Consider the following 14,567-nt stretch of genomic DNA (forward strand, 5'->3'; position numbering starts at 1 on the left):
AACCATGAAAGCAGTGAAGAAGGTGTAAGGCTGGAGAAAGAATTGCTGCCCAATGTCATCTTTTTAACTAGTTCCTTGATAATCTCATAAAAACCATCAATATTTACCACTTTTCCCACTTTTTCACTTTCCCAGCTCTACCAGCTTACATAAATAGATCACAGCATTTGAGAATATGGAAAGTATTCACAACCTCCACTAATGGCAAAGGTTTAAGCCATTATTGGTAGAGAATAGTGGTTGAAAAAGTGGAAAGTATAAACAGGTGATAAACTGATATGCTGGTGAAGTGGTTATCAGAATAGACAGCAAGAAGGTAAAGGATACAGGAGTGGATTCCAAAGTTTTTTAGATTTATCATCAAGAAAAGACATCTGGGAAAAGGGTTCTTTTTGTCTTTGGAAGGTATTTTACTTTAAAAGAAAATGTGCTCATTTAACTACTCCAATCATTACACTGGCTTGTGCTGAGAAAAGGAACTTGCATTACTGAGGTGGTGGGAAGCATCAGAATGTACCCAAAGCACAAAGGGGCTGCAGCCCGTGTTTGCAGCCTGCCCTGTGACTGTTCCCTTGGTGTGACAGCCAGGCAGTGTGCACAGCTGGCGCTGCAGAGGGCTGCATGCATGGCCTGCACGGCGCATGCACTGACTCGCCGCTGCAGGCAGGAGTGTGCCACGTCTGCTCTTGGTATTGTCCTGGGACCTTACCCACTTTGGTCAGGGTAAGTTGCATGTGTCACCTGTATGCTGCACAGTCTGCTCTAGACACATGGCTTCCTTTAAGGGGTAAGTATCCATTGTTTCTAGTTGATGAGTTATCCTTCACTTCCTAAAGGCACTCCTGTGTAGTGCTGCTGGCACAGGATGGCAGCTTCCTTTTGCCCCTGCAAGGGCAAAGTGAGTGAGTGATCTTTGTGCATACCATTTGTGAAAGTGTTTGAGGACCCTTCTGGATGAAAAGCACAATACAGAGTTCAAACACACCCACTATTAATTTGCTGTATTTTATTTGAGCCATATACAAATCCTGGAAGACAAAACCAGGTACCTTCTCACTACAGACAGGTTTAGCTGCAGATATTAAACCATGACCTTAGCAAGGTGTTTGGGAGGGAGGTGTGCTTAGCCCCTGCTGTGATTTCAGCCAAGTTTATTTTGATACTCCAGAGAGATTTGATATTTCAGTGGTGCATTCATTTTCCTCTGTGCAAGACATTTACATATCTGGTTCCCAGTCATGCTGAAAGCTGTCAAAGAAGCTGAGTCCTTTGTACAGAATCACACCCTGCCCTAGAGACAGACCAGCAATATTCAGTTAGGGCATTTCTGAGGTGGCTTGAAAAAGCAGTCTGCTACACCACTGTGTACTGGCTGCAGTGATCCATCTGCTTCTCTGTCTTCCTGGGTTTTTGTCAAAGGAAGGAAAACATGCTGAATTTGCAGTCCATAGACAGCTTCAACCAATGCCACAACTGGTTCACTTTCAGCTATAAGGAGCCCAGTCTGTACCACAAAAGAAGAGGATCTTACTTGTGGTGCTGGTGGGATGGTAGAGGAGGGCTGCAGCTGTTATGAAGCTGTGCTAGGAGAGGGTGAATACACAGATCCTGGTTTGTGCCATATGCAGTGCTGTACTGGTTTTTCTCCAAGCAAAGTGCAATGCCTCATTTAGGAAGCGTAAGAAATCCTCACAACTTAAAATGTGAATAGATGATACTGGTTTTAATTGGACTGAAGCTCTGAACTGTTCCCATAAGAGAAGTGAGCTAGAAGAGCAAAAAAGCAATATCAAATGTGGGAATGTAACCCATGGTGGTCGAGCTTCACTGTGATGGGCAGGAATGGCAAGAAGCTCAGGTAACTTGTCAGTCAAGCCTTAGAAGAGGAGTGGGGCCCACTCTGCAGGAATTTGGAGGTAACTCATGAGACTGTGCTGGCAAGAACAGGTGAGCATTCCGCATGCTGGGAGCATCTGGCCCCACCTTACGCTCTACAGCCACTTTGCAGCTCCTGTTTTCAGTTTGTGTCAGTGTGCAATCAGTGGTATTGTCTGCCACATTTTCTGTGTTAATTTATGTTACTTATGTTCATAGTTTATATGTCTGTGTTTATTTTGTGCTGAACTAAGTTATTTTCCAGTATTATGTTTTTAATTCAGTTTCTGATTTAACTTCATTAATTTATGTTACGCTTATCTTATGTTGACAATGTATATCTTAATGAAAAAATCTAATAAAAATAGTATTTTTAAATGGCACAAAAATAAAGCTTCTCCAAGCTCTGCATTGTAATATAACATTGAAAACCAAACAGTGCTGGCAGTGCTAGGACCATGACAATCTCTTCAGAAGTAAAATTTGGTTGCAGGGTTTTGTCTGTCCACTGCCAAATTTCTTGTAGTATGTTAGCTAACAGATAGGAAAACTGAGCATTGCCTGTGATGATGTGAAAAACCTCAGATTCAAGCTGATGGAAGGAGAATTACCTCACCTCCACTGGAGATGCAGACTAGCGCCAGTTCTCTGCAAAAGGGGATGGGGCAACAGTGCTCCCCAGGAGATGACTTCTCTTCCAGGAAGGTGATGCTTCTGGCAGGAGCAGATTGTGCAGCAGACTGGGAAAAGGAGAGCCCTGAGCACAAATGAGATGTAGAAAGCAAGAAGTGGGGCCAGCTGTAGCAAACAAAGCCCCAGGCTGGTGGGTGGAAATTGTGGAGGTGAGCAGTCAGCGTGAAAGCACTTTGGTCTGTACTGACATGGCAAAGGGGAGCCTGTGCTGCCATCTCTCCTCTCTCCCACTGCTGCAGCCACAAAGCTCCTTATGGGATAAATCCTCCCTGGTGTTCAGGTAAGTTGTTGACAACATGCATGGGAGCTCTGGCTTGTGCATGCTGGGGTGGGGAATGTCTGCATGCTGAATTGCACCATGCTGGGCAGAGCATATCAACATTGTGTGAAGTCATGGGTACTGGACAGAACTAAACTTTTCATTTAAAAATATTTTTTAAAGTTCCCACTCTTTGCTTCTCTTCCAACTGTGCAAAGTGCTAGTTTTGGCAGATAAAAGCAAGGAGCAAGATGGAAACTCTGCTGGCTCATACAGTAGGTTTCAAAGGAGTGCCGTCCCTTTTTTGCATCAAATCCCAGACACCCTTTTTTTCCTTCTTGGCTTCTTGGCTATGTTAAATTGCTGAATTTTGCTTCATTAAAATAATTGTTGATTGCATGTAACACTTTAGCTTAGTAGCTGCTCAGCAAAGGCTCAGCCACTGAAGATGGTAACCATCTCCTGTGACCTGCAGGTTAATATTTATTTCCTTTATTCAGGCCTCAGTGAGCCCTGATGGTCCACAAGTGCTGAGATCCACTCATCTGCTGGACATGTAGTCAAGCAGTTAGGATGGCCACATACTTGGAAGTCATATTCTAGGGGACAGTTTCATTAGGTTTATTAAGAATTCCCTGATTTTTTTCCTTAGGATACTCCAGATTCAGATTTTACACTGTCTTTAAGAAATGGCTCCTGTCATGGGGGTGTTCAAGGGCAAAAAAAAAAAACCCAACAAAAACCAGATTCATTCAGCAGCACAGAGAGAACTGGATATAACCTTTGCCAGATACAGTGAAGCTCCATGTCATCCTTGCCTGTAAGCTGTGGAATAGCTCAATTGCTTGCAGGACATGAGAGAGAAGGAAGCCTTCCTGCATCCAAGACAACACCCAACATATGCCGTACAACATATGCCCTACTGCTTGTGCTATGCTGTTTCAGTGACAACAGTCTGGGCTTTTAATTGTTGTAACCCTAATTAGTAGTGACAAATATTTTGGGATTGGAGGACTGGGGATTTCTTTATAGACTTTAGACCCCCTGTAAAAAGTTCACTCCTTACATCCACTCTAATCTTGCCTTAAGTTATTCAGCATATACATGTGGCACAGTAAAAGAAGCACTGAAGTGTGCTGAGCTTGAGATGGTACACTTTCCAAATCCCCTGCCAGCCTGGCTCAAATGAAATTTCTCCTGGAAATACAGCAGTTGTTGACATTCTCCTCCAGTGGGGAAAGGAGAGGTAGAGACAGCCACTGGTTTCATGCTAAACAAAGATGCATGGAAGGAAAACATAATTTATTTTGGTTGAACCTTCTTAAAGAAATTAGGTGTTGCTTGTGCCAAACTTTCACATCATAATAATCAGAAACATCCTTGCTCTGTCAGATATATCCCCAAGGGAATTGCATCCATTCCACATGGTGGATGAGACCCAACATGCCCTCCTCGATCTGAACTTTTTTGGCATGTGTTGTACCCAATTAAGAACTATTTCAGCCACCTCCAGCTTCTCAGAGCAGCCTTTCACCTGACTGACTCAGGCCTTCACACTATGCAGCTTCAGGGAAGGGTTGTGGGATCACAAAGAACACAGGAGTGCATCTCACCTCTGCTGTCTCAAGGTGGGCACAGGCCACCCTCTCGGTTACCCAGATGCCTCTTTTCCAAACACTGAGCAATGACACTAAAGCATGCTGTCACCATCCTGGACTCTTTGGCCATGGACACCCTCTTGGCAAGCAGGGGCAGGCAGGTTTGGATGGACTGGCGGGGGGTCCTGGGGAGAATGCTGGCTGCCTGTGGGATGAGACCTGCCCCATTCCAAAGAAGCCTTTGTGTGTGCTGCACTTAGGCTTTTCTCAGTCAGCTGATGCAAACCTTTTGTGTCTCCTGATGGGCTTTGTGTCTTAGAAGCCCTGCAGGGCTAAACCTGAAACAGAGATACCATGGGCCAGCCCCTCAAGTGGTGTAAATCAGCAGCACTTCTGTGAAAACAACTGAGTCATGTTCATTTATATCAGCAGGTGGATTGCAGATCCCATCCATCTTTTCCACCTGTTATACACTGGTTTACTCCCTCCTTGTTCATTTTAATAATAGGAAAGAGATACCAGGTTTCCTAATGAAATGCATTTTTTTCCTGATCCTCTTTTATTTTAATGAGGAGGTCTAAGATGAGAGAATCCTAAACCAAACACCTGCATCCCAGCCAAGCCCAGCCTGCAGATATCCGTATCACTCAGACCCATGCTGTGAGGCTGACACTTTGCCCTGCATTGGGTTGAAACAAAATCCCCTACATGAGTATGCCTCTAGTTGGGGGCTGAACATTACAGCACTTTTGCTTGTAGTCAAAAATGTCACAGCATTAATCCCTTTATGCAATTTCAGGGATCCTTTTGCCATCTGTCCTAACACAGAGGTGAACACAACAGCCGAGCAGACAACATTGCTGCTTGCTTCTTGCTGTCTTAAAACAGAGATTCTTGCACCCTTCTGTTTGCATGTCCCTGCCCATGAGGCCATTCCCCGGCGCAGTTATCCTCCCAGACAGACGGGCTTTGCACTGGGGACTCATCCCAGCCTGCAGGCGGGAAGATTCTGCAGTTCCCAGGGTAACGCCTTTCCCATGAGACGGGGGAGCTGCAGATGGAGGCCACTGCTTTTCCCCGCAATGAGACGCAGTTTCCATGGGGAAACCCAAGAGCAAAGTTTTGCTCTGTGCAAATCATGGCCATTGGTTTTGTTTCCAGCCCACCACCTTCTCCAGGGCAGCTGTCCCCTCTCCTCAGCCTGGCCTGCTACCGGCGTTTCTCCTTCCTGCTCTGAACACAGGAATGATGAAAAGAGGAATGTGGAACAGTGTTTGCTCCTCAGCCCTGCTGGAACCTGACGCAGGGAGCTGGCATAGCCCCAAGCCACCTGCCTGTGAGAAGATAACAAGAGGAGCTGCCTGTCGCAGATTAGTTAGAGTCTGACTGAATAGGCATTATATAAACCAAGGATTATTTGGGGTTTTTTTTCCCTAAGGAAGTACCCAAATATTGGTGGAAACTAACTTTTTTTTTTTTTCCTAAACTCAGCCATGTTGTTCTTCCAGGAATTAACATCCATATCTTTACCTTCTTCCTATAAAAAGGATTCAGGGACTGATAACTGCTTAGCGCTCTCTCTCTGGTATTCCTCAAGAGCTGCAAAATGACAGCTGTGGTCTTAGTCCCCCAAGCCATGTTGCCCTGCAGACTTGTCCACCCCCTGGGGGAGCACTGGGCCAAGCTTTACAACAGTGCATTTAAAAATAGTGATAATCAAAAATTTGATTTATACTGCAAAAAACAAACAACAACAAAAGATACATGTGTATCTTGAATGGTGTGTCTGCAGAGCTCTGGGAGGGAGCTGGCCATTGCCATGCTGAGCCCTGTCTGTGAGGCACAGAGCAATGGATGTGGCCTCTCCTGCCAGGCAGGACAATTGGCAGGATGACAGTGTTTCCCTCAGCCAGCTGCTGGTATACAGAACACAGACAGATTAGGCCGTGTGTGCTCATGCAGCTGAACAAATTATTTGGTGAAAGTCACACATCTCAGTAATGAAATGCTGCTTCTGTAGGGAGCAGCTACATCCTTCTGGAACAGCCCTACATGGAAAGAGATTAGAAATCAAAGGGAGGTGGGAAATGTTTCTCTTTTCCTAGAGTGTTAACTTGTTTAAAAATATTTATTTCAGATAGCCTGCTAATTTTTACATTTCAAATTTTTCTATATTTTGTGCTTACTCATTTTCACTGAATAATCTGTTTCTCTTGCTCTTTTTGTGGCTCTTTCTTTGAAACAGCAATCAGTAAGATTTCCTATTGCAAAGGAAATCTTGGCTAAATATAGTAAAGAAGAGGAGGTTGTTTAAGAGCTGCTAGGTATTCTACAGCTCTCTGGTATTCCCTGAATGTTTATTTCAAGCAATACTTTTTTTTCTTTAAGAAAAACACAGTTTTTCAAGAGGAAAGCTCACCAAAGAAATACAGCAACTGGTGCAATACCTGAGATAATTTTTCACTGTGTATCAGTAATTGCAAAGTCATCAGTATTTCCTATGTGGATATCCCTGTCTGCAAATGGAGAACACTGGCTGCAGGTCCTTAAATAGGTCCTGTAGGTCCTTAAATAGGTCCTGTAGGTCCTTTGCTCCTGAAAGCAGATGCTGCATGGTCTAAGTTAGGGAAGGAGTTCAGATGTGCAGGTGACCTTCCTTCTTCCTAGTCCTTGGTCCTGCCAGTGGGAAAGCTCACGTGGGTGACAGCAGGGCCTGAGCAGGGCTGACACAGCCACACTCTTGCATTGGCGGCTTGCAGGAGAGCACAGGGAGGGAAGGGAGACCCAGCAGGAGAGCACAGCCACCAAGCCATGAGGCAAGTGACCAAGGAGTGTGCCAAGGTGAGTGATAGCAGGGCAGGAACAGGCTAAACTGTTTCTGAAATTACTTTTTACCTAGACCTGGTGAATGCTGTGCAGCTGATACTGATTCACAGACTGTGGGAGAGACATCCCAGTTTCCACAGCAGCCTTGGCTGTGCATCCCTCTCAAGCTGGGTAGAGCTCTGCACCAGCAGGAGAACAGCAGAACAAGTAGCAGTGAGTGTAGGACAGGGCTTTGCTTTTACCAGCTCCCATGAAACTGGAGCCCAAGCTGGGTAGAGCTCTGCACCAGCAGAACAGCAGAACGAGTAGCAGTGAGTGTAGGACAGGGCTTTGCTTTCACCAGTTCCCATGAAACTGGAGAAAGGAAATATCTTCATGAGACCGGGTCCCAGGGCACAGCCTTGAGTGATAGCCACTGGACATCATTAGGCACAACTCCTCCTTGCCAAACAACTTTCCTGGGGCAAAACTGCAGGCACATGACATTCTATAGGCAAGCTCACCCCACCTGCCTCCCTTGTCACAAGAGCCTTGTGCCCCACTCTGGGGGAAGGCCCCTGCCTCTCACTGCCAGAGAAACCATTCCAAGACATCACTTACACCTCTGGATCTCTTCTGTCTGTTTGTCCCTCCCTCCCTCCAGGGAAAGTCTCTGGCAAGCAAGCGCCTCACAGGCCTGATGCAGTCCTCCTGACAGCTGCAGCCGACCGCCCCGCGGGAGAGACAGCTGGGACCACTGCCGGGGACGGGGCATTTCAGGGAGAGCAGGTCCCTGCAGGGGAGACGGCCTGAGCAAGTGGAAGCAGAGCCACACGCCAGTGGAGCACCTCTCTTCACAGTTTACACCAACACTTCCCCGCCTGCACAGCTCCTTAAGGACCCTGAGCTCTGTGCAGGTACTTTGTTTCCAACTGAGGTTTGGAGAACACTTCACCATACACGGGAGGTCAACAAGGCGAGGGCTTGCTGTCTTGTTATTTAAGGAAACAGACCCAACCACAGCTTGGAGAACGAAGAGCTGAGAGAGATCAGTGTTTTTCTACATCTCTTTTCTCCCTGGCACAAACATGACTGTAGTAAGATGGCGCCACAATCTCATTTACTCCCTTTCATGTGGCTGTCTGGATCCAATAAAATATCTGGATATTTTAGCTGGAAGCTGCTTCTCCTTCTCACTAAACCCCAAATGCATTTTGCCTGCAGATTCACTGACTTTGACTTGGTTTTTCTTTCCTATGTTTCTTCTCCTTTAAAACAATAAGAGAAAAAAAAAAAACAAATGCACTATTTTAAGTTCATCACTCATTGTCCTTCCAATAGCAAGTAGCACATCCAGAGATGATGGCCAGATCCTCAGCTGAAGTCAGGAAAGCAGGAGTGGTTTTCATCGCCTGAGGATCTTCCCCCTTGAGTCAGACTGATCCTGGTGCAAATTCTCTGACATCGGCGGAATCATTCTGCATGTGCGCGTAGTGCAAATGTGATCGGACTCTGCCTGATGCTCAAAAAGAAATGTTTGAGATGTGCAATGCACACACACACACACACACACAGTATTTTAAAGTGAGTCGGTTTATATTTTATTTAATTTTCTATTTATTTAAGATTTTGCATACCTAATCAATGATGGATGTTCAAACTTTTCTCCGAGCAAACCAAACAGGACTCCAGCTCTCCAATTGGAGAGGGCCAAAATCCATTCACTTGTGTCCAGGGAAAGGCAACTCTGATGTGGGCAGGTGTCAAAATTCAGCCTACAGTGCGGAGGGAATTGTTGGCATGAATGGGCAGGGCACTGGGAGCCAAGTGACCCACCCTAAACAGCAGCATACCCAGCTGTGATATCATGCTCAGATAACTGACCCTGCTGAGAAGCATCATTCTGAGAGTGAAATTGCACCATTGGAAGAAATGAGCTTCCACTAAAACTCATCTGACCTGCAGCCCATGAATGCAACAGCAAAAGATGGCCCAGTAGCTTGTTTCAAGCTGTTGGAGGTATGGCAGTTAGGATGAGGACAGGACTGAAGTGACTTTATTATGAAATCTACTTATACTAGCTGCAGATAGGAAAATGGCCTGCATTCACATACAGTATACTATCTATAAAAGGAATTTCAAGACTCAGCTGACTCACAAAATCTCCTCTTTTGTAAGCAGTTCAGATCTGAAGCATACATGCAACTAGACATTTCTTGGTCTTCTTCACTCATGCCAAGGCAAACTGGCTTTTTGTACAGGTGGTAGAAACTGCTATATGGCTACAAGTCTGCATTCCTACCTAGACAAAACCATCTAGCTAAGTAGACAGCTGGCTATCAACAACATTCACTTCTGAAGCAAGTATTATTCTAATATCTAAGGCCTATGTATGCACAAAAACATGCCAGCATAGTTTCTGTCACAAAAAGAACCTTCATCTTTGCCCATGACAATTCTCATTCTCATATCTCCTTTCCTTCCTGCAGAAAAGTCCTCATATCAATTATACCTAAGGTCCATTCACCTGCATGAATGTACAGTAGACTGAATATGATCTTTGTTCTTTACACATGCCTACACCCTAAACAGCCTGCTCTCTGAGGCCTTCAGACCAAATTCATCCTACATGAAACACAAGCAAGTTCCAGGACTGCAGAACCATAAATGTCCCTGACATTCTTGTGGTCCTTTGCCTCTGAAGAGGACATTTGGTTCCCTCCAAATTGCCACTTAGCTGTCCTTGCAGGACCTATTTGTCCTCTGTTGCCCACCCAGCCCAAGGGTCCCCTTGGAAAATAGCAGGTCTTTGTGTATTAAGTTCACATGTCCATTCATGCATATGTGCCCCCTGGGTCATCCCTAGGAAAACACAGAAGTCATCTCTTCTCAGAGCCTTGTAGATGGTGTTTTTATCTCTGTCAAACCCTCCAGTGCCATGCATCACTGGAGCTCTGTAAACCAACAGCTGCTCACCCTCCAAGCTACTCTGCTCCCAGTGCTGCCCAGCTATAAGGCATTTCCCATGGGAGATCTGTCTTGTGAACCCTCCAACTGGTCTGCAGAGCATTCCTGAGCAAGATGTACATATAAAACATGAAACTGGTGTGTAGCAAGGAGCAGGGATAGTAAAGTGGTATATGTGGTTCTCTGCTTTGCAGTGAGTTCCTGACAGTGGAGAGCTTGTATCCTGGGAGAAGGATGGGGTAGCTCTGCAGAGGTACTCCTCAGGTCCTGCAGCACGGGGACACACGTGGGCAGGACTGGAGAGTGCTGGTGGGTGATGGGACAGGTAGAATTTGGGTTATGGTCTGTGCAGGCAGCAGAAATGCCAGACTTTAACCTGGAGATGTGCTGCTGCCCTGTGAGCAACACACTCTGCTTTGTCTTTCAGCTTTATTCCTGCAGGACGGTCATGCTGGCTGCCACAGTATTTTGCCTGTGGGGAATATTCCATGTTTGAACAGTTGAGCACATGGAGGGAATTCTTACAGACACGGAGAGTGTGCATATGGGCGTGCATCAGGGGGCCTGGATGCTGAACAGCTTGCCATTTAAATGCACACTCGTGCAAACTAATCTGCTCAGCAATGGCTAGCTGAGCGGACAGAGCTGCATATCCTCTGGAGGGAAGAAAGCTCTGCTCCTCATTTCCTGACTAAATTTCTCCAAAGCAAACATGAGAGTAGACAAGGCCTCCTCCTGGGAATACATATTAACCCTTCTTCACATGTCTTTTACTTCACATATGGTGATACAAACATGTAACTACTTCCACATGAACCACATCCTTGAATTATTGCTTTTTAATGACCTTGCTTATTCCAAGTGATGCTACTTTTGTACACCCAGTGGTATCCCATTGAGCACTGCAAGCTGTAATCTGCTGCTTTCTAAGTGTCCGGTGTCTTCCAACTACCTCATCATGCTGAAGATGAGTTAGGAAATCAGCTTTCCACCTCTGTTTATGTTCTAAATGGCATCAATTCGAGGAAAGACAGTCTGGAAAGCTTCTACAATGTCCCAGCTGTGCAACCTAGCTACAAAACTACCCATACTTACAGGGGTATGGCTGTGAAATATGGCTGTGCACTGTTATTTGGATAATAGAGTATCCAGAGCACTCATGGCTATTGTGGCAAAACAGCAGCAGGACAAGCACTAGGAAAGGTTCGACAAGCCACTGCAGGCAGCGTTAGGCTGAAGCAAATGGATTAATGTACTCTCAGTATAACTCAGCACTAAGATCCCATAGAGTACTGTAATAAAATGGTAGCAGGGCAGCCATAAAAAGTGGCAGTAAGCTGACATAATAATACCAGAATAAATGTAGCAATAAGGTAACACAGGCCACTGCAGTAAAGTAGCATTTTGATAATGCAGCAATAAGACACAACAGGATGCTGCAGTAAATTAGTTTGGGGAATAAGGCAGTAATAACAGCATGTGTGGACAAACAGTGGTACATTTGTACCAGGTACTGCAGCAATAAAGATAACATAAGATGTCCTAGTAATAAGTTACTACAGTAACAACAATATGATGCACTGTAAAGTTATATCAGGATGCTTCCATGCTGCAGTCAAATCCTACAAGAGGTGTAGTGAGACAATGAAGACAAAATATACCCCTTTGCTGACTGCAGAATGTGAATAAGTTTTCTGCACTGTAACCCAAATTCTGAAATTATCTCAGCAATACCAATCTCATTCCCGCTTTCAAGGAAGCTGAGGCAACAGTGTTCCCCCACCCAGACAATTATTTTGGTCTGAAAATACAAAATTGACTCATTGTCTCTTCAGCCAAATTGTGACAGACTGTGGTGAAGTTCTCTGTTTAGTCCTACTCAGGTGAAACCCTGGTGGTTTTGGTAAGTCCTTTGCCTTCAAAAGGATTTGGCTCTCTCATCTTCTGGCATGGGTGATGCTTTTAGCCTAAAATTATTAATGGTTTGGGTGGGAGAAGGGGAACCCAGGTACAGAACATCTGACTGTACCAGTCTGTTTCCTAAAATGCACAAATAAATGGAGCATCCTGGAAAAGTCAAAGCAACAAGGACCAAATCTGTTCTGTCTGTCATGCACTCATGCACACAAAAATAATCCTCCTGGAACCAGTGCAAGCCCTGGGTGCATCCATGGGCAGGCCTTGGCCTAACCCTGTTCTCAATGTCCCCAGCAGAATGACAGAAGCAATGTGTCTCTCCTTTCCTGTTTTTCCATTTATTTTTTTTAAATCTAACCTCACCCTCTGTATGAAATGGTCTTGGAAAAAAATTCATTTGCCATAACACAATATGCAGTATCATGGGCAAGGAATAGGTCTGTCCAAGGAATTTGCTGTCTTTGTACTCTTCAGTAGAGGGGTAAAGCATTCTGAAAAATAACTGGCAACCACTGTTATACTCGATAATCATCAGGAATAAGGGTTTAGTCAGAACATCTACGTCAACAACAAGACTTGAGTGGAGTGTGTGCTAGATCACAAGATGGTCCCCTGGGAAAAGGATGTAAATAGGGCATGACTGCAGAGTCTTAACTAGCAAGAGCAGCTCACAGCTTCACAAGTCTCAACGGATACAAATTTTCTGCTACATCTTTCTGACCCTTCGCACAACAACTTTGCTATCCCTTTGTTTGGCTTCTTCTGTCTCTAGGTGACTGCTCAGTTCAAGTTTGGAGCAGTGCTCTGATACACCTTGGCTTGGCTCTTGCCTTAAACTCCTTGGCTTGCTTTTATTGGTTTAATGATTAAGCAGGATTATTAAAGCAGAGCTCACAGTAGGGTAAGATAGGCTAGGTTATCATGATTACATCGTTTAAGCTGTGAGCAATTTTGAGCTTCTCAGCACTGTTTATAACCTGAGACGGGGAACAAGCGACGTGGCTGCTCAGCAGAACAGTGAGCTGGTGAACAATACACTATCTTCATGCCCACACGTACTTTGAACTTACTGCTGAGGAGAAATGCTTTGTAGTGAGAAAAGTAATCTCACGGCAGGGGAGAGTCAGACCTGATCAACTTTTTCATGTGATACAGATTTTGCTTTGCCAGCCCCTAGCATCTGCAAAGCTTGCAGCTAAGAGCCAGCAACCTCCTAATCCTGCTGCTAAGCTTTGGAAACAAGCTTTTCAAAGGCTGTCTTTACACAGCAATGCTATTACTTGAAGGCTTTTAATGTGAATTTATGGCTATTGCCACAAGTGTCAGTGTAGTTGCCCTCTGTATTTGAAACAGGAAATTGTGGATTCACCCCACACAGAGGGTGGATGTTAGTGGGCAGAATTTAGGGATGCCTTAGTACCTTCCTATCTGGGGACCCAAAAGATATGCTGAAACATTTCATCTGGCAAAGGACAGCTCTCTTGTGGGCAATGGCATTGTTCCTTGGATATTGCTATCTGTCAGCAGAGATACTAAATGGAGCTTCTCTCTCTCATCTTTGGGGACTTAAACCATGCCATCCTTACATAAATAGTAGGTGACAGCTAGCCCTGAGCAGCACCTTCTGTAGGTGGAGTGGGAATAGCATGGACTGGGATTTCTGGAGTGGTTGTTTCCTTTGGATCCTCAACAATATTTCTCATGTCCATCCATGTGCAGGTTACTCTTGCATGCTGCACGGCTTCACAGCCCAGAACTGTGGACGTCTGGTTCTTGCCATGGTTCTACATGAGCCTCATGGATTAAGGCACACCAGATTTAAAAAAAAAAAAAAATCAAATTATGCTTTATACAACACACCACTTCTCCTAAAAGCATCTGGATTCTGGAATTTGCTCTTCGGGGATCATTTGGGGCCAAAGGAGACCCTGTGGGATTTTCCTCTACAAGGGAACAATTCTGAAGGGTCTCCTGCCCCTGTGGTGTGACTGGAGGCAGCCAGAGCTGCTTCTCCACCAGCTCCCGATGCCGGCAGAGGGCAGGGCCCGGGGAGGGTGGATGGGGCCGGGAGCAGTGGCGTGGGCGAGGAGCGCTCGGGAGGGCAGGTGGGCTCTGTGGGTCCGAGCTGCACACGGGGACACGGGCACCATCCCGCACTGCGGCCCCGGACCGGAGGGGCAGCGGCACCGGGGCAGGCCGGCGCTGCCGCCCAGTGTTTGTGACCTCGCACAGGACGGAGCCGCTCGGGGTTCGGGCCGGGCCGGGCCGGGACCGCCGCGGGGAGGGCCCGCGCCGGCCTGGGCGCTGCGGGAGCGCGGCCCGGCTGCTCCCCGCGGGCCTCAGCCCTTCTGGAGGAAGCTCATGGTATCCAGCCGCAGGGACAATGCCCGGCCGCAGCTAACACCGCAAACAAAGCCTGCGCGCCGAGCTTGGAAGCTCGGTGCCATGCCAGG

The 14,567-nt window shown here is 46.0% G+C and overlaps 1 protein-coding gene across 3 annotated transcripts in view; it reads left to right on the top strand.

The window, feature by feature from the left end:
• RGS6 (regulator of G protein signaling 6) overlaps positions 1-13,893 on the top strand; it is a 262,968-nt gene extending 249,075 nt beyond the window's left edge. For all 3 annotated transcript variants that reach the window (XM_039705211.1, XM_039705210.1, XM_039705212.1), the window contains one exon: positions 7,895-13,893. In XM_039705211.1, coding sequence (XP_039561145.1) covers positions 7,895-7,945 — 51 coding nt within the window. In that variant the 3' untranslated portion in view covers positions 7,946-13,893. The remainder of the gene's footprint in view (positions 1-7,894) is intronic.
• The last annotated feature ends 674 nt before the right edge of the window (positions 13,894-14,567 follow it).

This window comes from Passer montanus, unplaced genomic scaffold, assembly GCF_014805655.1.
Source record: "Passer montanus isolate IOZ18808 unplaced genomic scaffold, ASM1480565v1 scaffold18, whole genome shotgun sequence".
Lineage (NCBI taxonomy): Eukaryota > Metazoa > Chordata > Aves > Passeriformes > Passeridae > Passer > Passer montanus.